General features: G+C 42.5%; 1 protein-coding gene across 1 annotated transcript in view; it reads right to left on the bottom strand.

Annotated features, from left to right (window-relative positions):
- UNC13A (unc-13 homolog A) overlaps positions 1-25,402 on the bottom strand; it is a 381,474-nt gene that overhangs the window by 323,748 nt on the left and 32,324 nt on the right. The window contains exon 2 of the mRNA XM_069741790.1: positions 32-61. Within this exon, the coding sequence (XP_069597891.1) occupies positions 32-61 (30 nt within the window). The remainder of the gene's footprint in view (positions 1-31; positions 62-25,402) is intronic.

Here is a 25,402-nt window from a genome sequence, read left to right on the forward strand (position 1 = left end):
GATTGCACAAAACATCCACAATATTGCTTACCTTGCGGCCCATCAAACTTAGCCTTCTTCACTATAAAAAAAGAGAAAATGCAAATCAGATATGTTATCTATAAAATATGACAAAAATATACCGTAATAATATTACAAACATAGGATAACATGTTAAAGGGAACCTATCACAATTCATGCAGTATGAGTCAGAGTCCACCAAGGCTCTGGCAGCATGAATCAAACAACAAGTTCCTTCTAAGCCAGTGTTCCTCAACTCCAGTCCTCAAGGGCCACCAACAGATCATGATTTCTGGATTTCCTAAGGATTGCCCAAGTGATGGAATTATCAGCTGAGCAATATTAAGGAAATTGGTGGCTCTTAAGGACTGTAGTGGCAGAACACTTCCCATATAAGCTCAGTTATAGATTATACCCAATATCTTTCCAGAAGAACACCTGAAAGAAACTCCCTTTACCCCACATACAATAGGTGTATATTATATATACCGGTAATTCTAATTATAATCTTCGGAATGCTGTTTAGTTAAAAAAAACATGGGTGACCGATATCCGAAGACATTTGAGCCAGGTAACACCAAGACTGGGGAGACAGACAGAACAGAAGTCCTACTTGGTCTATTGGCAACCAAGCTCCAAGTTTGGCTGTGTAGTCTTCTCTGCCGTACATTTCCGACATCAACAATGCAGATAGCCCTCTTCGCCATCTATGCTGTTTTCTACATGTCCTGTCAGCCTATGCTACTTATCGCCGAACTAGTCTCTCACTCGGCTGGCGGCCTAGTTTTAATCACTGAATCGGTCCTATATACCGTAAGTCAACGTAACGTCATATCATTTCTTCAGCGTCAGCAGGGTGTACTGCAACATAGTGCGACCCACGTAACGTTCACCAATCTGGGTCTTATGGTATAAAAATGTATTCAATATGTAATTATTACTGGAAAGCATAAGGTTTTATAAACCTAAGTATAGGATGAACAATCTTCTAGAAACATTCTTTCAAGGAAACATTGTTCATGAACATTTACAATGTAACTCCTTCTTGACATTTAATCTAAATGCCACAGGTGGTTCTTAATAGGAATTCGCTTACAGATACTGAGCAAAATCAGTTTTAAGTCCTATAGCTGGACTAAAAAAATGTAAAAAAAAAACACTTTAAGGTTTGTCAAAAACTGTAAATGAAAAAAACAAACAAACAACAAAATCTGAATCAATGCCATTTTCCCCAATCAGTAGATAAAAATGATCTAAAAAATAAAATATATTTAGTTTTGCTGTATCCATAAAAAAAAAAAACTTTTAAAATCACTCACTATCCCTCACAGTGAAAAATATAAAAACATTATCAGTCACTTTGTCCCCCCCAAAAAAATAATAGCAGTGACTCTCCTAATTTTAGTCCTCCTAGATTATAGGTAGTGCCTAGATGCATAACTTTACATTCATGCACATTCAACCTCATCTGCCAAGTGTATGCACAAACACTCAGTTTATCTATGCAAGCTTGTAAGTTACGAACATGTCCAAATAATATACTACATAGCTGGGCATTGTGCAAAAACAGAAACAGTACTATTAATATCGTCTTCTATATCATAAAAAAATAAGATGAATAATAGCGAGCCAAGCACTGAACCTTGGGCTACAATACTTGGAACTGGAGTCTTTGACTTTTCAAGCCAATTACAAACTTTGCTTGCTAAGTCATTTTAGCAGAGCATGCAACTTTTTGCTCTAAAAAAAATCCAAATACAAAAGATATACCAAAGAAAGTAAAATCCAGCACATCAAAATATAGGTAAAATGCATAATTTTATTTTTATTATGCACAGTTATCACATAAATTAATATGTTTAAAAAAAAAGGGCAAGAAACAGATAACAGATGCCACCAGATCAGCAAACTGTTTCTGCAAGTTCATAAAGCACTTTGAAAAGTCTCAGCATTTTTGCACAAAGATGTTGCGATTTATGGAGTTTTTATATCAGTTTCGTGTAGCTCCGCCAAAATGGGCAGAGATGGGGAGGGTCAGAGCGGGACAGAGCATGGCTATGCCCACCAGTCAAATTAATGATAAGTGGTGGCATTCTTTACACCAGCAATGTATCTCCGGTTTCTGGGTGGAGTAACATTTCTGGCCTAAAACACAAAAGAGAACGCCACTAATAAAATGCGCCAAATTAATTAAAGGTGTTGCCAAGGATTGAGGTTCAGATCTGAAGCCACTGTATGTGACTGCAGACTTGTGAATCTTTAAAACGTGCACAGAATGAGATGTCAGGATTCTCTGATGACGGCGGGTTGGCCCATGACAGCAAGTATGCGATTTGCATACATGTGGTCACGTTTCAACTAGACATGTGCATCCTCACTCAATACAAGTGAATTGAGTGAAGCCAGACACATTTAGTTGGAATCTGGCAGACTGTATACTTGCGGTCACATGCCCATCCGCTCCCAGCGCCATAGAAACCTGATAATTGCACACTGTGCAAGCTGTGAGGATTCACAAGTGTGAAGACGCATACTGTAGAGTGAATGATGACTTGAAATCCAAGCCTAGACAACCCCTTTAAGTGACACTCAACTCTTAATGAATTTGCTGCATACCCCTCATTAAGACTGTATCTAGTGATCCACCAATTGCGCAAGTTCTCCCACTTAAAAAGATGAGAGAGGCCTGTAATTGACATCATAGGTAGACCACAACTATGAGAGTGAAAATGAGAAAACAAATCCAGAAAATCACCATGTCTTATTCGGCAAGATTTATTTTGCAAATTGTGGTGGAAAATAAGTATTTGGTCACCTAAAAACATGTAAGATTTCTGGCTCTCACAGACCTGTAACTTCTTCTTTCAGAGGCTCCTCTGTCCTCCACTCATTACCTGTAGTAATTGCACCTGTTTGAACTTGTTATCAGTATAAAAGACACCTGTCCACAACCCAAAACAGTCACACTCTAAACTCATCTATGGTAAAGACCAAAGAACTGTTCAAGGACACCAGAAACAAAATTGTAGCCCTGCACCAGGCTGGGAAGACTGAATCTGCAATAGGCAAGCAGCTTGGTGTGATGAAATCAACTGTGGGAGCAATAATAAAAAAATGGAAGATATACAAGACCATTGATAATCTCCCTCGATCTGGGGCTCCATGCAAGATCTCACCCTGTGGGGTCAAAATGATCACTAGAACGGTGAGCAAAAATCCCAGAACCACACGGAGGGGACTTAGTGAATGACCTGCATAGAGCTGGAACCACCATTACAAAGGCTACCATCAGTAACATACTACGTCGCCAGGAACTCAGATCCTGCAGTGCCAGACGTGTCCCCCCACTTACACGAGTACATGTCTGGGCCCACCTGAAGTTTGCTAGAGAGTATTTGGATTATTCAGTAAGAGTATTGGGAGAATGTCATATGGTCTGATGAAACCAAAGTAGAACTGTTTGGTAGAAACAAAACTCATCGTGTTTGGAGGAGACAGAATGCTGAGTTGCATCCAAAGAACACCATACCTACTGTGAAGCATGGGAGTGGCAACATCATGCTTTGAAGCTAAAACTCTGCAAAGGGACCAGGATGACTGATCCATGTATATGAAAGAATGAATAGGGCCATGTATCGTGAGATTTTGAGTGCAAACCTCCTTCTATCAGCAAGGGCATTGAAGATGAAACGTTGATGAGTTTTTCAGCATGATAATGATCCCAAGCACAATGAAGGGCAATGAAGGAGTGGCTTTGTAAGAAACATGTGAAGGTCCTGGAGTGACCTAGCCAGTCTCCATATCTCAACCCCATAGAAAACCTTTGGAGGGAGTTGAAAGTCCATGTTGCCCAGCGACAGGCCCAAAACATCACTGCTCTAGAGGAGATATGCATGGAGGAATGGGCCAACATACCACCAACAGTGTGTGCCTACCTTGGGAAGACTTACCGAAAACGTTTGACCTCTGTCATTGCCAACAAAGGATATATAGCAAAATATTGAGATGAACTTTTGTTAATGACCAAATACTTATTTTCCACCATAATTTGCCAAATAAATCTTGCCAAAGCAAACAAGGTGATTTTCTGGATTTGTTTTCTCATTTTGACTCTCATAGTTGCGGGTTACCTATGATGTCAATTACAGGCCTCACTCATCTTTTTAAGTGGGAGAACTTGCACAATTGGTGGCTGACAAAATACTTTTTTCCCCACTGTACCTAGCTACCCTTGGTTGAGTGGTTTTGTATGTAAGTTGCTTTTTGTTATCCCTGTTTGTCTTATGTGTGTATAGACTGACATAACTGCCCCAGACCTCCTGGGGGAGGGAGAGGTGACAGCTTAGGACAGTAACAGGAGCATAGTAAGGTCGGAGACTCGGGCCTCTCTACCTTCAAGAGTACCCCTGAGGCAGCGATTGTTTGAGGCCTCCCTTTCTTACCAAACACTGTCACAGTGTGACAACTGGGCCCTATATCTTCAGCTACCCCTCTGTCTAGGTTTCAATTCACTTCTTAAAAAAACTTCTGGTTAGTTTTACAGCTTCCGTCATCATTGAAACCACGCTGGCTATCATTCACTTATAATATTATTTTCCATCATATACTCTTGTATATAGTACCTTTGTCAGGAACACCGTACTGCACTTGCTCACCGAGCCAGTGCGCGTGTCCTGAGTAAAACAAACTGTGCCCAAAGATACCTGTGGAGCAGGGCAGCAGTGGTGAAGATGTGTGCTTCAGACAAACAGGACCTGAAGCACGTGACTGCTGGGGGCGTAGCCTAAGCTCCAGAGAGCTAGGAGCTGAAGGAAAATTCCATCCAGGTTAACCCTAAAACCACCTAATCCCAGAAACTTAGCAGACCATGACAACCTTACAAGCCTCTCAAATATGTTTCAATGGATATTAAGCTTACTGGTCTAAAATTAACCCCTTCACAACATGCCCCATTCTAGTACGGCGCATGTCGTGTCTCACCCTTTGATGTGGGCTACGGCGGTCAGCCCACATCAAAGTCACGACATGTGAGCTGTTTTGTACAGCTGACATGTGCGCGCAATAGCGGCGGGTGAAATCGCGATTCACCCGCCGCTATTAATCAGTTACATTAGTTAAATGCTGACAGCGGCATTTAACCAGCGCTTCCGGCCGCACGACTGGAAATCCTCGCATTGCCGACCCCCGTCACATGATCGGGGGTCAGCGATGTGTCACGGTAGTAACCATAGAGGTCCTTGAGACCTCTATGGTTACTGATGCCGGTTTGCTGTGAGCGCCATCCCTCCCATGGAGGCTATTAAAGCATGGCAAAAGTAAAAAAAAAAATGTTTTAATAAATATGACAAAAAAAATATATAAAAGTTTAAATCGCCCCCTTTCGCCCCATCCAAAATAAAACAATAAAAAAAAAATCAAACCTACACATATTTGGTATCGCCGCATTCAGAATCGCCCAATCAATAAAAAAAAGCATTAACCTGATCACTAAACAGCCTAGCGAGAAAAAAATTAAAAGCGCCAGAATTACGTTTTTTTGGTCGCTGCGACATTGCATTAAAATGCAATAACGGGCGATCAAAAGAACGTATCTGCACAAAAGTGGTATCATTAAAAATGTCAGCTCGGCACACAAAAATAAGACCTCACCTAACCTGAGATCCCAAAAAATGGAGACGCTACAGGTATCGGAAAATGGTGCAATTTTTTTTTAGCAAAGTTTGGATCTTTTTTCACCACTTAGATAAAAAATAACCTAGACATGTTTTGTGTTTATGAACTCATAATGACCTGGAGAATCATAATGGTGGGTCGGTTTTAGCATTTAGTGAACCTAGCAAAAAAGCCAAACAAAAAACAAGCGCGGGATTGCACTTTTTTTGCAATTTCACCGCACTTGGAATTTTTTCCCATTTTCTAGTATGCGACATGGTAAAACCAAGGGCCGCGGCGTGAAGGGGTTAACCGGGAAAGACTTAGAGCCATTTTGGAAAATGGAGATCATGTTAGCTTTGCCTCAGTCATTAAGCGTATACCATTTCCAGCTCTGCATTATTAGAAATTACCAAATACAACAGAGCATCTCATGCTTTAATGATTTAAATCATCCATTTTGAGCAACTTTTTTACAGTTATCCTGTGGCTGGTCTCCACCTTCTCCTCTTTCTGCAGTCTGCTGACTCCGCACACTGACTGCCAGCCGCTTGCTCTATTGCACTGTACTATGAGATGCTGTGGCAGACTTTGGAATTCAGCTGTCCCTACTTCCTCCCAGCATCCACAGTCTCACACTGAGATGTTAACATGTTCTACTGCTCCCAGCTTCCTCCTTCCAGCATTGCCTGTATAAATCAGTTACTAAAGATGTGTACAGACTTCTGACTGCTAAGGAACCTATATGGTCCTTAACCCCTTAGTGACAGAGTCAATTTTCAAACTTTTTTGTATCCTTAAATCAGAGAGTGGTGTCACAAAATAGTTAATAAAAAACATTTCCAACAAGTCAAATTTACATCAGCACAATTTTGGAAACATATTTTTTTTTGTTAAGACGCTATAAGGGTTAAAAGTTGACCAGCAATTTCTCATTTTTCCAACAAAATTTACAATACCATTTTTTTGGGGAACACCCCACATTTGAAGTGAGTTTGTGGGGTCAATATAACAGAAAATACCCAAAAGTGACACCATTCTAAAAACTGTACATTCCAAGGTGCGCAAAACCACATTCAAAAAGCTTATTAACGCTTCAGGTGCTTCACGACAACTAAAGCAATGTGGAAGGAAAAAATTAACATTTTACTTTTTTCACAAAAAAATTTTACTTTGGAACCAATTTTTTTATTTCACAAGGGTATCAGGAGAAAATGGACCACAAAATTTGTTGTGCAATTTCTCCCAAGTACATCGATACCCCGTATGTTGAGGAAAGCCAATGTTTAGGCGCATGGCAGGGCTCAGAAGGGAGGGAGCACAGTTTGACTTTTTGAACGCAAAATTGTCTGGAATCAGTGGTGGGCAGTGGGCACCATGTCGCGGTTGGAGACTGCCCAACTCCAAACCTAACCCCAACACACCCCTAACCCTAATCTTAACTCTAACCTTAATCCCAGCTATAACCACAACCATAACCCTAGCCACAACCCCAGCCCCAACCCTAACCCTAGCCCCAACCCTAACCCTAGCCACAAGCCCAACACAAACCTAACCCCAACCCAAACCCTAGCCCAACCCTAACCGTAGCACCAACCCTAACCTAGCACAACCCTAGCCTTAGTCCAACCCTAACCCTAGCCCCATCCCTAACCCTAGCGCAATGCTAACCCTAGCTCTAGCCCCAACCCTAACTCTAGCCCTAGTCCAAGGGGGGTTTGATTTAGTATTTTTTTATTTTGATCACTGCTAACCACTGCGCCACCGTGCTGCCCATAGAAGATATTTGTTATTTGTTAACTATGACTGTATTATTTAGAATTAACACTTTTCGGTGAGATTTACAGTATATATTGTAGATGTATGTTTTTAAAGGGGTGGGGGTGAATATGTATGTCTTTATAAGCTCTAGCAACACAGCTGAGTTCCAGTTGGGTAAAGGGGGTGACCAAGCCCAAGTTTTGCTCCAGGACCCATAATAGACTAGTGCAGCAATTAGGTTGGTGATCTAGGCAGCAAGACCCCAATTCATTATTGCTGTTTCTAAACTTTTCTATAGAAATGTGTTCCTTTTTAGTGGCAGTGGTATTTGCATCTTATTCTCCCCATGGTTTGCACAATTTTTTAAGTTGTCTTTTTTGTTTCCCTGTTTTAGACAGATTCATAAAATGTGACTTTTACCAAATCTCGCATTGTTTTAGGACATCTCACTCTATTCCTTGTCTTCAAAGGGAGATTTGTAGTTAAAATTCTGCGCTGCCGCTAAGATGAATTTCAGGAGAGTATAGTTGATTCACAGTGGTTTTATTCAACGCGTTCTATTCCTTGTCTGAAATATAGTTCCTGGAGAAGGTTTTAATTTGGCACATTTTTAAACAAATGTCCATCTTTTAAAAAAGCTTGCATCTTTTAGTGCTGAAAAATCTGAATAAAGAGCGCTTTTGATTTTGCACCAAATTCATGAACCATGTGTACCATTTTGCTAATTTTTTGTGAATACAAGACAAAAAAAGAAAAGTGTCTTTTGAAATCGCAAATGATAAATTGGCCCCAAGTTTGTCCCATTGTTGAAAGGCAAGGTATACTGGAGGCTAAGGTGATGAACTAAAGGTCAAAAATTGTGACAGTGACTTTCAGTAAATGGTTGAAAACTATTTATTCCTAGACATGGATTACGGCATGGGACAGAACGTCGGACAGGTGAGGGATAGTGTTGTTTTTTAATTTTTATTTTATTACAGGAGACGAGGGCTTCAATGGAATGGGTGTTAGGTGAGTATAACTGTGTTTTTTATTCTTAAATAAAAATGGAAAAGTGTGTTTTGTTTTTATTTCAAATAAAGGACTTGATACTTGCTGTGCCTTTATTTACCATATAACTATAAAATTAGTAAAGGATAGGTAACTTATAGATGCCTCTCCATTACCTGTGGGCTTGATATCACCAGATAATACAAAGGTGACATCAACCCCACAAATATGAACCCCACTTGCCATCGCTACAGGGCAAGTGGGAAGAGTCGGCCAGAATTGGCGCATCTAGTAGATGTGCTTTTTCTGGTCAGCTGCGGGCTGCAATTTGTAAGCTGGGGGAATCAATATTCATGGCCCCTTACAAGCTTGAGAATACCAGGCCCCAGCTGTCTGCTTTAGCAAGGCTGGTTGTCAAAATTGGGGGAACCACATGCTGTTTTCTTTAATTAGGGGACCCCTTTATTCAAGATAACCAACCTTGCTGATGTTGACAGCTGAGGGGTGCAGCCCCCAGCTGTCAGTTTTGTCTGGCTGGTTATAAAAAATACAGTACAGGTGTGCAGACGGCGCAGGTGTAGGCTGATGGAAGCATTGGTCCCATCAGCCGCCTGCTGTTGCTGTTATCAGTTGAATATAACTCTCAACATTCTACCCTGCTTGCGCTGATTGCTGGCAGAGGCAGAGCAGGAAAGAATGATCAGAGCCATCTTCAGCTCCCAGTGCTGGGGAACAGTGCTAACTGTATAGCTGCTTCTCAGGCGCCGATGCATATGGTACTGATGCAGCACACGATTGCCACTCGTGTACCACAAGTATTATACACATGGATACACGGACACTGATATCTCCAGTACTGTTTTTTTCCCGGTACCGGAAATATCAGGACAAGTGAAACCGGCCTAAGAGAACGGGGTCTCAGTGAAAGATCAAGAGATTGTCAACAGATAAACAGCAAAGTTAGAGACTTTTGGTTTATAGCTATATGAGGTAATGTAGCACAGTATTGTTGAAATCATGTTAAAAATTATGTTTCTTAGTTTTTTGCAATGTGTATTGCAATCAATAAGCATATTGTGACTCTTAAAATGACAATAATAACGCTTTTTGGATTTAAACATGCCCAAACCTCTGTATAATACACACACATAAGATAAGCCACAGTTTTTCACTACATATTATCAAGCACTTATTGAAAAATGTGTAGTGTTAACATTTAACATATGATTAATAAATAACTATTAATATACCGGTACATTATAAATACTCATGCATTCTTATAAGAATAGAAATAGAAAAACCACACGAATAAGCCTAGCAAAATATTAAATAAAGAAACCACAGAAGCACTAAACAGAGGAGCACATAACGTTGGAATGTTTTGAACATCTGACATGTGCCTCTAACAGCCGCAGGTGGATTCGCAATCTGTTAACCGGTTAAATGCCGCTGTCAATCTCCGACAGCGGCATTTAACTCACGCTTCCGGTAAGCGCACCGGAAACCCTGCCCATCGGTGACCCCGCCACATGATCGCAGGTCACTGATGGGTTGGCATGACAACTAGAGGTCTCCAGCAGACCTCTATGGTTGTCATAGCCAGATTGCTATGAGCGATGCCCGGCAGTCGCCGCTCATAGCAAGTGAGCATTTCTGCTACATACAGGTAATCTGATCATTGCCTGTATGTAGCAAAGCTGATCAGGCAACTGCAGCTTCTAGTCTCCCATGGAGACTATTGAAGCATGCAAAAAGTTAAAAAAAATGTTTTTAAATTACCCGATCTATCAGGCTGCCGTCACACTAGCAGTATTTGGTCAGTATTTTACATCAGTATTTGTAGCCAAAACCAGGCGTGGGTGATAAATGCAGAAGTTGTGCATATGTTTCTATTATACTTTTCCTCAAATTGTTCCACTCCTGGTTTTGGCTTCCAAATACTGATGTAAAATACTGACCAAATACTGCTAGTGTGACGGCAGCCTCATTATGAAAAAAATTAACCAGATCAGCAAACGGCATAATGATATAAAATTCAAAACATCAGAGTTACGCTTTTTTAGTCGCTGCTACATTGCAATAAAATGCAATAGCAGGTGATCAAAAGATCACATCTACACCAAAATGGTATCATTAAAAACGTCAGCTCGGCACGCAAAAAATAAGCCCTCACCAGCCCAAAATCACGAAAAATTGAGACACTACAGGTATTGAAAAATGGCACAATTTCTTTTTTTTACAAAAGTTTGGATTTTTTTGGATGAACTTGTAATGACCTGGAGAATCATACTGGCGGGTCACTTTTAGCATTTAGTGAATATGGTAAAAAAAAAAGCAACTGTGAAATTGAACTATTTTGCAATTTCATTGCACTTGGAATTTTTATCCCGCTTTCCAGTACACGATATGTTAAAACCAATAATGTCATTCAAAAGTACAACTCGTCCTGCAAAATACAAGCTTTTACATGGCCATTTTGACTGAAAAATAAAAAAGTTACGGCTCTGGGAAGAAGGGGAGCGAAAAACAAAAACGCAAAAACGAAAATACCTCTGGTCATGCAGTGGACATGTGTTGCTTCCAAAGCGCTGCCGATTACTGACTGTGGGAACGTACCCTCACTGCTGTATTATACAGGGTGTTCATGAGTTCTGGGTGCTGGTGACTGTATTATATGGGGAACAAGGGCTGTGAGCAGATATCTGCCATTACTGTGTGTGAGGACAGAGCATGGATTCATAGGCTATATGCACACGTTGCGAATTTGCCTGTGGAATTTTCTGTGCAGAGTCTGCATTTCTTAGCAGAAAACGCAGGTCAGAATCTGTGCCTTTTTTTGCGTTTTTTGTGCGTTTTTTTTTTACCCCTGTGGATTTCTGTTATCGAATGGGTGCAGAAACGCAGCAGATCCGCAAAAAGAAGTGACATGGTCCTTTTTTTAATCTACTGCATTTTCCGCGTGGAATTTTCCCCACCATTAGCACAGCATTTTTTTTTCCTCATTGATTTACATTGTACTGTAAATCACTTGCGGATCTGCAGCGTTTGTGCACGGAAAAAAGCTTCGGATCCGCAGGAAATCTTCAACGTGCGTGCAGCGCCCCAGAGTCCTGGTCGTTGCAGTAATGTCGCTCTGCCACTAAGGGGAGTGATGTTATGTCTGCTTGCACTAAAGGAGTTCACCTGACCAGGTATCACAGGCACACATTACACTTCACACTCCGGCCACTAGGGGGAGCAAAAGGCACTATGTATTAGGCCACTCCTCACACTGGTAAAACTAGGGGTCGGATAGGAAGTTAGGTCAGAACGCAGCCTGGGAGAGTCCAGGGAGGACCTGTCAGGGGTGGGTTCCTGACAGGGGCCTAGCAGAAAGAATAGAAAGTGACCGAGCCGCGCCTGCACTACCTTGCGGCGGCATCCTAAGAAAGGACACGAAGAGAAGGATATTGTGGAAAAGTGAGAAACGAGATCAAAGCACAAAGGAGAACGACAACATCCTACTGAGGTGCGTAGCCGGTGACCGGAACACCGAGGGAGTAACTGACTTCAAGCATTACTTCAAATACCGCAGGACAGTTGATTATAGGTTGGCTGTCTACCATACATCACCTAAGAAGACATAGGGGGCAAGCGTGGAGAGGGGCATCTCTAGGGTCCCAGAATAGCTCCGAGCCTTCCCGTCAAACGGGTGTGTCCTATCCAGATAAACTTGGGGGACGGAGAGAGAGAGAGAGAAAGAATGAACACGAGAGTTGTGAGGACTATCCCGAATGCTCAGCAGGGAAGAACTACAACACACAGGCGCTAGTGGTAGGCACTGATTTCCACCTGCAAAGGGAACTCTGGATGTGCCTTCGGACTGGCCGGTCTCAGCCAGCCCAGTTAGCACTGCTCTGGATTGAGGATCCCGAAGCCTTCAGTAAAAGGTAAAGAGACTGCAACCCTGTGTCCTCGTTATTAACTGCGCCTCACACCATCACCACCTACATTACTGGGAAGCCCTGGGGATATACTTCACCTGTGGGAAGGTATACCATCTCGCTGCCATCACATCACCCCAGTGGGCCCCAAGCAGCGTCGGTCACCCTGAACGAATACCACAGGTGGCGCCACGAAACCTTGGCCGACTTTCATCACCCCCTTCCATTGGACGCCCCTTAGCAGGGTCACGGACCGGGTCCAACCCTAGAACTGAGACAGAGAGGACCGGTACCGAGTAACCCGCGGCCCTGCATCTGGGGGCGATCCATGTGCACATAGCATTACAGTGTCTGCCATTACTATGCTCTCTATGGTGCAGCTGGGCAGTCACAAGTACCAGACACTGGAGGGAGGGGAGCAGTCCGGGGATGGTATATGTATGATGAGGAGAGGCTGCACTTCATGTCAGTGCAGTGTATACTGGCCTTGCTGTGTGCTATTATCTCCCCCTTCCCATTTATGGAGTCTGGTGACCTGCATGTGACCTCATCTCTGCTACATACTGATGATGGGTGCACAGATCCAGTATATGCAGGTTATTCTCCTCCCTATATATGTGGTATCTTGGTACAGGCTCCATCCCTGTGCTGTATACTTATCATGTATACAGATCCTGTGTATCCAGGTTATTCTCCTTACTATACTCACTATAGATGTGGTATCTTGGTACAGGCTTCATCCCTGTGCTATATACTTATCATGTATACAGATCCTGTGTATCCAGGTTATTCTCCTTACTATACTCACTATAGATGTGGTATCTTGGTACAGGCTTCATCCCTGTGCTATATACTTATCATGTATACAGATCCTGTGTATCCAGGTTATTCTCCTTACTATACTCACTATAGATGTGGTATCTTGGTACAGGCTTCATCCCTGTGCTATATACTTATCATGTATACAGATCCTGTGGTACAGGTTATCACTCCTCAGTGTCCTCACTATATATGGGGCATCTGTATGCGACCCCATGTCTGCTTGTTAAATATTAATTATTAACTGAATTGTTCTTATTCTCAATTCTATACTGAGCACATTGTCTCTCGCTGACATTACAAAAGCTATTTCTGTATATGTAGCTCAGAGTTAACACCATATAGAGAAAACATGTGTTCTATGGGACATACAGTACAGACCAAAAGTTTGGACACACCTTCTCATTTAAAGATTTTTCTGTGTTTTCATGACTATGAAAATTCTACATTCACACTGAAGGCATCAAAACTATGAATTAACACGTGGAATTATATGCTTAACAAAAAAGAGTGAAACAACTGAAATTATGTCTTATATTCTAGGTTCTTCAAAGTAGGCACCTTTTGCTTTGATGACTGCTTTGATGACTGCTTTGCACACTCTTGGCATTTTCTTGATGAGCATCAAGAGGTAGTCACCGGGAATGGTTTTCAATTCACAGGTGTGCCCTGTCAGGTTTAATAAGTGGGATTTCTTGCCTTATAAATGGGGTTGGGACCATCAGTTGTGTTGTGCAGAAGTCTGGTGGATACACAGCTGATAGTCCTACTGAATAGACTGTTAGAATTGGTATTATGGCAAGAAAAAAAGCAGCTAAGTAAAGAAAAACGAAGAAATGAAGGTCAGTCAGTCCGAAAAATTGGGCAAACTTTGAAAGTGTCCCCAAGTGCAGTCGCAAAAACCATCAAGTGCTACAAAGAAACTTGCTCACATGAGGACCGCCCCAGTAAATGAACAGTCACCTCTGCTCCTGAGGATAAGTTTATCCGAGTCACCAGCCTCAGAAATCGCAGGTTAACAGCAGCTCAGATTAGAGACCAGGTCAATGCCAGTTCTAGCAGCAGACACATCTCTACAACAACTGTTAAGAGGAGACTTTGTGCAGCAGGCCTTCATGGTAAAATAGCTGCTAGGAAACCACTGCTAAGGACAGGCAACAAGCAGAAGAGACTTGTTTGGGCTAAAGAACACAAGGAATGGACTTTTGACCAGTGGAAATCTGTGATTTGGTCTGATGAGTCCAAATTTGAGATATTTGGTTCCAACCATTGTGTTTTTGTGCGATGCAGAAAAGGTGAACGGATGGATTTTACATGCCTGGTTCCCACCATGAAGCATGGAGGAGAAGGTGTGATGTGTGTGGGGGTGCTTTGCTGGTGACACTCTTGGGGATTTATTCAAAATTGAAGGCATACTAAACCAGCATGGCTACCACAGCATCTTGCAGCGGCATGATATTCCATCCAGTTTGTGTTTAGTTGGACCATCATTTATTTTTCAACAATGACCCCAAACACACCTCCAGGCTGTGTAAGGGCTATTTGACCAAGAAGGAGAGTGATAGGGTGCTACGCCAGATGACCTGGCTTCCACAGTCACCAGACCTGAACCCAATTGAGATGGTTTGGGGTGAACTGGACCGCAGAGTGATGACAAAAGGGCCAGCAAGTGCTAAGCATCTCTGGGAAGTCCTTCAAGATTGTTGGAAGACCATTCCTGTTGAATACCTCTTGAAGCTCATCAAGAGAATGCCAAGAGTGTGCAATGCAGTCATCAAAGCAAAAGGTGGCTACTTTGAAGAACCTAGAATATAAGACAAAATTTCAGCAGTTTCACACTTTTTTGTTAAGTATATAATTCCACATGTGTTAATTCATAGTTTTGATGCCTTCAGTGTGAATGTACAATTTTCATAGTCATGAAAATACATAAAAATCTTTAAATGAGAAGGTGTGCCCAAACTTTTGGTCTGTACTGTATATAATCACGTCTCTTAGGAGGTGGAGGGGGGGTCACGTGGGTCTGTCACCTTGGGCCTTCTATCCTTCATTCTCCACGGACTTCAGACTACTCACAGAAGGAATGAACAGATGGTAGCCATGATGACTTCTACTCCATGGTAAAGACAGACGCCATTTACCATTCAGTATCTCAAATGGACATCTCTTTGCAAATACTTCATCTATTTTATGTTTTGCTGCAATGTGTTTTTTTTGTGGACAATCCAATAAACAATCCAATAAACCACTACACTACCTGGTGTGGGGGGGTAACCATCTCAGGTATAGCCCCCTAGTGTGTAGGGGGACCATCACGGAACGGTCCTCTGGTCTCCAAAAGCATTTATACCTTAAAAGACCCTGTTAGGTTAAAGTCCCTGGGGTCATGGCAATCATATTTTGCATGCCTACAGAATTAATTCTCTCCTCCAAGCTAGAAACAGTGACTGGAAGGGAGAAGAAAAAGAGGTAGGCATGCTTTTCAATACAATCTGTAGCTTCAAGGACCCTCTTTTTTCATGTGACTTGAGAATTCTGAGGTATGGATTTTCACTGTTTATAATGATCAAGTCATGTTTCTTTCAAGGTTGTCGTTTGGACAATGCAGTAATCTAGTGCATTAAACTGAAGAGCAGTGTACCTAATTTGGGTGCCCTTGAGTCGGTGGGAGTGACTAATGGTAAAGTAATCAAGTACATTAACACAAAGGGTAATATGCCTATTCCCGGTGCCCTTGAGTTGGTGGGAGCAACTAAGGGTAAATTAATCAGGTGCAGTAAAACGAGGGGCAATATGCAAATTCTCAGTGCCTTTGACAAAGTTCAATCAGTTAGCAGCAAATGTCATCTAGTGCCTGAAAAACAATTAACAAGGTGTGGCGGGTTTATTAATAATGACTTTGTAGACTTTTTCTGCTATAGGTTTATTTCAATTACCATGTCCAAATATTATGAAAGTTATTTATGGTTGGTTATAATGTTGATGTTATATTGTGTATAGCTTTTAATTACTCCCTATTTATAATATCTTTCCCTTTATATATACTCATCAGTTTTTCCGGTAGTAGTAGCAAGTGGGTTTAAGAAATTATTACTGCACAGCACAGCTACTGTACATAATGGTGGTTTCTAGAACCAAAAACTGTGAATTAGTGAATTATTACAGCTGGCTACAATACATGCAGTATAATAGTTTTTTTGAGGCATGACAGAAATCATTATACAGGTAGTCAGACTGTGGCTACCCCCTTTATGATGGTTTACTTTCCACATTCCCCATTATGGGATCTTCATTGCAGGATGTTTAGCGACTGTTAATTTGCTTTAGTTAAAGTATTATAGATCACAATTTGGTAGAGTTGCATAGTTAAAATTAATCTGATGTAGCCCCCTAGAATTGTGTTACTTATATGCACAGTCTTTCCATAGCATGTAGAGCTGGTTGATGGATTTATTCGGTGTCAAATGGCCTCTTTATTGGCAGTTTAGGATACAGGTGGAAGTTGCAGACAAGTTAAGTCGGACTCATTTTAACTAATAGAGGAGATAAAAACCTCATGGTGGTGAGTAGGTTTGGCTTTGGTGGCTAGCGTCAAGGACGTTGTAATGGTAACGTCAATCGGGGGGGCACATTGGTTAAGCACAGGAATGAGGAATATAGGGTCATTGGTGCCCTGAAATTTTACTGGCTCTGCTTGAATGGCAAGCCAGTGCGTGCCGCCCCTTTATGGCTGTCTGTCCTGGTGCTGTATATCAAAGAGCTGGGAATATCGCAGTACTTGTGAATCCCAATGTACTAGCACTTCACCTGACTCCTACTGTGCTTGTTTTAATGCTGTGATTTAAATAAAGCTGTGGACATTTTGACAACCAAAATAATGTGTTTTGTGTATTTATACCAGTGTCTAGATTTACTGTAGTTATGGTTGTTTTAAGATGGAGTGGCTGTCCGTCCCATATCCAAAAGTCACGTAAAAAGTGCCAAGTGTAGAGTAAAAATAATAGTGTTGGCAATGTGCAATAGAAATAATCAAACACGCTCACAAATATACATGAGAGATGGCTAATCTGAAAACCTATTCCACCCAAGAGAAACAGAAGTGAATGAGCACAAACACTGGCTTAACCAGCGAAACACCAGACGTGTATTTAGCAAATAAAGCTGAAAAATGGTCTTAATGAATTTGGCGCATCATACTCCTACAGACAAGGCATATAAAACGCCAGACTCGATTGATTCCCACCATGGTGCTATCTTTTTCCACAAATAGACTTCTAATGAAAAAAAGCTGCAAACATTTTTTCTGGCCTGTTAATAACTCTCTGACAGATAAATGTAGTAACCGACAGGCCTGTTTTCACAAGTCCTGGAAAAATAATTATTTTATACTGGATATAGCTTTAAAATAATAATGTAAGATGGATTCCTGTGTATTTTGGAGCAGCAGATAAGACAGAAGAGGCGAGAACCAGCTCCTGATGTAATACATGTTTCAGTCTTCTATTCAGTATGTTGTGCCTGCTTGCATACAGTGTGTAGTTAGGCTACGTTCACATTGGCGTTCCGCCAATGTGCGTCGCTGTTGCGCCGGCGACGCAGCGGCGACGCAGCGGCGACGCGCCCCTATGTTTAACATAGGGGACGCGTGCGTTGTTTTGGTGGCGTTTTTCGCCACGTGCGTCGTTTCCGACGCTAGCGTCGGACGCAAGAAAACGCTACATTGTAGCATTTTCTGTGCGTCCGATTTTCGTCAAAAACGACGCACGCGTCGCAAAACGCGCGCGTTTTTGCGCGCGTTTGCGCGCGTTTTTACGTGCGACGCGCGTTGCGTCGCCGACGCAGGGTGGCGCAACGCTAGTGTGAACCTAGCCTTAGCGACTCAGATTTTTTCTTTACTGACACCTGATTCCTTCTTTTGTAGATTAACTCTTTGCAAGCAGCTGTCATCTATGTGTTGATTTACCCTTTAAAAGAAACTGCATTCGCCTCTTTTATTTGGTCTGCAAAATATACAGGGACCTCCTACTACATTGCCAAAAAAATAGCAATATTCTGTATTCTGTAGTAAAGTTCACGCTTTCGAAAGGAGATGAGTTAAATATTCGCATAATTTGCTTTTCACTGATTCACTGTTCATTGGGATGCATTGGCAAAATATTTCACCATGTTTGTGATTCTTTTGGTGAATGTATGAAAAAAATAGGTATATCAATTCTCCCATTCTTCTCTATGTACCAGAGAGTCAATGAAATGGGGAAAACAGGCAAAATCCTGCCAAGACTCCACTTTGATATCTAGATGCTGTGTAGAAACAGTCCCTTCCCTAACTCTTTGTACCTCCCTTATCAGGAAAATACCAGATTTTGTGATCACAATGCTGGAATTTAAGTAAACCCTGCATCCCTGTAACCCTGTAATACAGTGGGAAATCTACTGATTTGCTATTTGACATATATTTGAGAAAAATCTAAAGAGGCGCTAGAGGAATAAGCTGCACCTCAAGAAGACACCATTCATCACTCAGGAAGTACTTACGAGTCTGAAATATGAACACATGGTCAATTGTGCCACTGCACAGGATCCTCGCACCACCTTGCCTTGCTTATTACCTATATATAGGAAAGTGTAGCAGTAAATAGTTTAAAAGCTGATATTTATATTGGTTGTAAATATGACTATAAGAGAAGTGTCAGCATTACTCCAAACACTGCCTAGTGGACCAAAATTGGCATGTACCGTATCTGTCAACATCTAACTTTTTCAGCACCCAGGGAGCAGGGGTGGGAACCTCGGGCCGTGGGCCATTTACAGCCCTCAATGAGCTTTTATTTGACCCCCGAGCTGACTCCCGGGGACTACAGTGCTTGGGCCGGCAGATGTAATTTGCCGGCTGCCGGCCCACTAATTTTTTCTTGCTCTATGAGTGCGCATGTAGTGTTCACTACTGAATGCTGAGGTGCATGTAATGAAAGATAACATGCGGAAAGCAGTGCCAGTGTCAGGATGCACTTTGTTGGCACGCAATTTGTACGGCCCCTGAAGGATGGTATAAATATCCAAATGGCCCTTGGCAGAAAAAAAAAAATCCCCACCCCTGTCTTAGAGGATAAGAGTTGCAGTCATTGGCTGACAGCCTAGGGGCATTTGTGCCAGAAGCTTCTGCGTACTAAGCAGAGCTGGGTCACATGATGAAGCCTATGAGGGGAAGATTAGCCTGTCAGCAGGTCTCACAATGTGTTTACAATATACATTTTACAAAAATCACAGCATTTGTATGGAACACACTATACATCCGGTATCCCATGTAAATGGCCACTTTGTGGGATACCACACTAGTGCACAGCTCATGCTAGTGCACCCCTGATTCTAAAGCACTGCTGATCCTAGTGCACCATGACCCTAGTGTACCATTGATCCTACAGCACCCCTCATCCTAATGCACTGCTGATCCTAGTGCACCCCTGATCCTAATGCACTGCTGATCCTAGCGCACCATGACCCTTGTGTACCATTGATCCTAGTGCACCCCTCATCCTAATGCACTGCTAATCTTAATGCATTCCTGATCCTAATGAACCCCTGATCTTAATGCACCATCGATCCTAGTGCACCTTGATCCTAATGCACTGCTGATCCTAGTGCACCCCTGATCCTAATGCACTGCTGATACTAGTGCACTGCTGATCCTAGTGCACCCTGACCCTAGTGTACCACTGATCCTAGTGAACCCCTGATCCTAATGCACTGCTAATCATATAGCATTCCTGATCCTAATGAATCCCTGATCTTAATGCACCGACGATCCTAGTGTACCCTGATCCTAGTGCACCCCTGGTCCTAGTGCACTGCTGATCCTAGTGCACTCCTGATCCTAGTGCACTGCTGTTCCTAGTGCACCCTGGCCCTAGTGTACCCTGATCCTAGTCCACCCCTGATCCTAATGCACTGCTGATCCTAGTGCACCCTGATCCTAATGTACCGCTGATCCTAGTGCACCCCTGATCCTAATGCACCCCTGATCCTAATGCATCGCTGATCCTAGTGTACCCCTGACTCTAATGTGCCCCTGATCCTAGTGCACCCCTGATCCTAATGCCCCCCTGATCCTAATGCACCACTGATCCTAGTGGACCCCTGATCCTAGTGCACCCCTGACCCTAATTTACCTCTGATCCTAATGCACCCCTGATTCTAATGCACCGCTGATCCTAGTGCACCCCTGACCCTATTGTACCCTGATCCAGTAACCTACACACACTGTCAGGTCAGCACCACTATACTGATTAAAATGACACCTTGGTTGATGAAATCCGTCTTGTGGTTGTTCTTTCATCTTTATTTTCAGTTTTGGGTTAATGAGATTCTCGTGCCCTAAGGCGGGGTTGGTGTATGTTGTGCTTTGATATATTTATAATGCAGACTGCTGACAGGTCACTAATCCCTCACTGACCTGCCCCCTAGTTTGCATAATGAATATCTGTATATACTTAAAAAGAAAAACCACATGTTTTATGTCCCAATAATACATTTTATTCACGCTATTCAGCTAGAGGAAAAAAATCTATTTGAAAATGGCGCCCGCCGCGCCTGCGCAGTAGCTGCTATCCATATCTGCTGATGTGATCTGATAGCTGCTACTGGAGAAGAAAAAAATTCCTCCAAGATGGCGCCGCCCGCATCTGCACAGTAGCAGCTCGGAGATAGCGTGAAAAATCAGATTGTACTCGCATGAAAGTCGCATGGCACTTGCATGACACTAGTCCTACTTTTATGGACCGAAAACAAAATGTTTTTTTTACGGTATTGAGCAGGGCCGGCTCCAGCTTTCTGTGGGCCCCAGGCAAAAGAGTCTCAGTGGGCCCCTTGAACACATACCACGAATCATGATGCACAGATATGGCAGAGAAATATAGGTATAGTACAATTCCAAAAATTTCACTTACTTCCTACATTACATGAGTGATATTAATAGCTCAGAAACCGGACAGTATAGTCCTCTATACAGTATTATGAGCACCATATACAGTAATGTTCCATACAGAATAATGTGCCCAATATATTGCTCCATACAGAATAATGGACCCCATATAATGCTCCAAACAGTATAATGAGCCCCATATAGTGCTCCATACAATATAATGGATCCAGTATATTGCTCCATACAGAATAATGGACCCCATATATTGATCCATATATAATGAGCTCCATATAAGGCTCCATAAATAATGGGCACCATATAATGGTCCATACAGTATATAATGGGCTCCATATATTGCTCCATACATAATGGGCCCCATATAATGTGCCATACAGTATATAATGGGCTCCATATATTGCTCCATACATAATGAGCATATTTTTTCCATACAGAATGAGCCCCACATATTGCTCTATACATTATGAGCCCCATATATTGCTCCATACAGTATATGATTGGCCCCATACAATGCTCCAGTATAAGATGGGCCCCATCTGATGCTCCAGTATATGATGGGACCCATATATTGCTACATACATAATGAGCCCCATATATTGCTCCATACAGTATATGATGGGCACCCCATATAATGCTCCAGTATATGATGGACCCCATATGATACTATATACAGTATATCATGGGCCCCATATGATGGGTTTTATAAGATGTTTCATAAATAATGGGCCCCATCAGATGCTCCAGTATATCATGGGCCCCCATATGTTGGGTCCCATATGATGCTCCATATATAATGAACTCCATATGATGCTCCAGTATATGATGGGACCCAGATATTGCTACATACATAATGAGCCCCATATATTGCTCCATACAGTAAATGATGGGCACCCTATATAATGCTCCAGTATATGATGGGCCCCATATGATACTATATACAGTATATCATGGGCCCCATATGATGGGTTCTATAAGATGCTCCATAAATAATGGGCCCCATCAGATGCTCCAGTATATCATGGGTCCCATATGATGCTCCATATATAATGGACTCCATATGATGCTCCAGTATATGATGGGCCCCATATGATGCTACATACAGTATGTCATGGGCCCCATATGATGGGCCCCATATGATGCTCCAGTATATAATGGGCACCACATGATGCTCCTTATATAATGTGCCCCATATAATGCTTCAAACATAAAAAAATGAAATACTCACCTCTCCTCGCTGGTCACTGCTCTGCTCCAGACTCCTCAGCGTCGCATCTTCCGGCTCTCTTCACTGTGACTGTTCAGGCAGAGGGTGCACAGTACTGATGTAATTTCACCCTCTGACCTGAAACATCAGAGTCAAAAGATGAAGAAGATGTCGCAGTGGAGGAAGGGGGAGAGTTAAGTATTGCAGGTACCGAGGCCCTGACCAAGCGGTGGAGGGTCCACTCATGGGCGCTGGCACAGGACTCCCATGGTGCGCTGGAGTCCCCGATGGTGAGTGGGTCCCCCCGCCTGCTCAGGGCCCCTGCACTTGCACGGGTGCTGACACCGGCCCTGGTGATGGGTGTAAGCTGAAGCCACAGAATCACCGGCAGGAGTGGACTCTGACCACTCTGAGCCGGCAGAGATCAGCAGCGTGCAGAACAGCTGGATAGTTAGCATCTACCTGTCTGTTAATTCTTAGGCCCATAGTAAAAAAAAAAAAAATTAGTCCTGGAAAACTCCATGAAGCAGTGATATTGGACAACACGCCCCCACTTCCAGCAGATTTTTGTGTGGAGGTGCTGAATTAATCATTCACAATTGTGATCACCTGACCCAAGAAACACCTTGTGTATAAATAGTGTTAAGGATTGAGGAAAGTAGTGCGATAATTTGAGGTTTTCGCATCTTATAGTACAGTGTGAGGCCACCGGGTCAAGATTTGTTGCTGTGGAGTGCAGTGATAACTCAAGACACTTCTCTCTCTGTAATGAGGCCTGAAAGGAACTCCACTGGCTTTGTGGACAATGCTGGAGGGATTGCAGTATTTAATAGGTCCCTAGTGGTCTGTGAATTATAGAGGCAGAAAGCGCATAATTTAGTGCAATAGTCAATAAAAGTATATAGAGGCATAAAGGGTATAATTTAGTGTAGCAGTCAATAAAGGTAATGATATGTTTAAAAGGGACCTGTCACCAGATTTTTATCACCTGATCAGAGAGCAGCATAATGTAGAGACAGAGACCATTACTCCTGCGATGTATCACTTATTGGGCTGTTTACTGCAGTTTTGACCACATTACTGTTTTAACAGACGGAGATTATCGCTACTGAACTAGTAAAACTATTGTCATGTGGTCCTCTATATTCATGAGCGCTGTATAATCCTGCTACCACCACTGATTGTTGGCTTTCTGCCTATGCACAGAATACACAGAAAGTTGCCAATCAGTGGTGTGGGTGGGTTTTGCAGAGCTCAGCATTCAGAGAACAGTAATTTATCAAAACTGCAGAAAGCAGCCTAGTAGGTATTACATGGATATTATGTTGCTCTCAGATGATGTAGCAAACACCTGTTGATAGATTCTCTTTAAGGCTGGGTTCACACTGCGTTCCCCCAGTCCGTTAGACAGACTACTTACACCGCGGCATAACGCGGTGTAACGTAGTCCGCTAGCGCCGCCATTGATTCCAATGTCGGACGCATCGCTAGCGCATGCCCACAATGGGCGAGCGCTAGCCATGTACCGTCATTGAGTGACGGACTCGGAGACGCGGGTTGCAGCGTTTCCGGGTCCGTCACTGCTAGCGCAGATAGAGCTAGCAGATGCTCTATCTGCGCTAGCGATGTGCCAAAGTCGGCACTTGCGTTACAGAAGCCCGTTTAACGCATGTGTTCCAGCCTAAGGCCGGCATCACACTAGTGAGTTTTACGGACGTATGAGAGGTGCAGAAAATATGGATTGCATACGGTACAATGATTCTCTATGGCCCAGCTCCTATCTGCCGTATTTTACTGATCCGTATTATACGGTCTTCTACGGCCGTAGAAAAACGCAGCATGCTGCGTTTGTCACCGTATTGCGCAAAAAAATCGCCAATGAAAGTCTATGGGGGGTGAGAAAATTACGGATTACACACGGACCAGCAGTGTGACTTGCGAGAAATACGGAGTGGCGTTCTATAGAAAAGCCAGCAATTCAGTGCGGTGTACAGTAAAATCACACTGACAGGTTACAATAGAATAGCTAAGATAAATGTCTAAACATAGTAAAGGGTATGTATATATGTATATATATATATATATGTCAGTGAGACACATATATGTATATATATTAATATTTCATACAGCGCTAGATAGGAGAAAATACTCTGAAAAGTTCCCAGGCTCGAGTTCATATGAGGACATCCAGCAGAGGGCGCATCACCGCAACTCGAGGTAACTACAGGTCATTCACCTACATTCCATTCATTCGCTGTGTTTTTACAGGCAGGGGCTGCTGCATTAGCAGGCTTCTGCTTGTAAAATTAGTTAACTCTTTCAGATGGATTTACAGCATGTGACGAGACTGATCGTCGGAAGGTATGGAATATTGTTGTTTGTTTTGTTTACATTTGTTCCAGGTGACAAGGGTCTTCAGGTGGATTACCAGTATAATAAAATATTACAACAACCTGTGTATTTATTTCATTCAAATACATTGTAATAATGTGTGTGTTTTTTTTTTAACCATTTCATACTATTGGATTAATAATTAATAGGTGTCATAATTGACGCCTCTCCATTATTAATCTGGCTTAATGTCACCTTACAATAGCAAGGTGACATTAACCCTTCATTACCCCATATCCCACCACTACACGGGAATGGGAAGAGAGTGGCCAAGTGCCAGAATAGGTGCATCTTCCAGATGTGCCTTTTCTGGGGTGGCTGGGGGCAGATGTTTTTAGCCGGGGGGGGGGGCAATAACCATGGACCCTCTCCAGGCTATTAATATCTGCCCTCAGTCACTGGCTTTACCACTCTGGCAGAGAAAATTGCGCAAGAGCCGACGCCAAATTTTTCCCGCGATTTAACCCTTTAATTTAATAGCTACAGCGCCCAAATTTTGCATATACACACTACTAACATTAGTAGTGTGGAATATGCAAAAAATAGGGATATGAGATGGTTTACTGTATGTAAACCATGTCTCATATCATGTTGGGTTTGAGAAGGAGATAGCAAAAGCCGGCAATTGAATTACCTGCTTTTCTGCTATCTAGTGCTGTATGATATATTAATATACAGTGGGGCAAAAAAGTATTTAGTCAGTCAGCAATAGTGCAAGTTCCACCA

Source organism: Ranitomeya imitator, chromosome 1 (genome assembly GCF_032444005.1).
Source record: "Ranitomeya imitator isolate aRanImi1 chromosome 1, aRanImi1.pri, whole genome shotgun sequence".
NCBI lineage: Eukaryota > Metazoa > Chordata > Amphibia > Anura > Dendrobatidae > Ranitomeya > Ranitomeya imitator.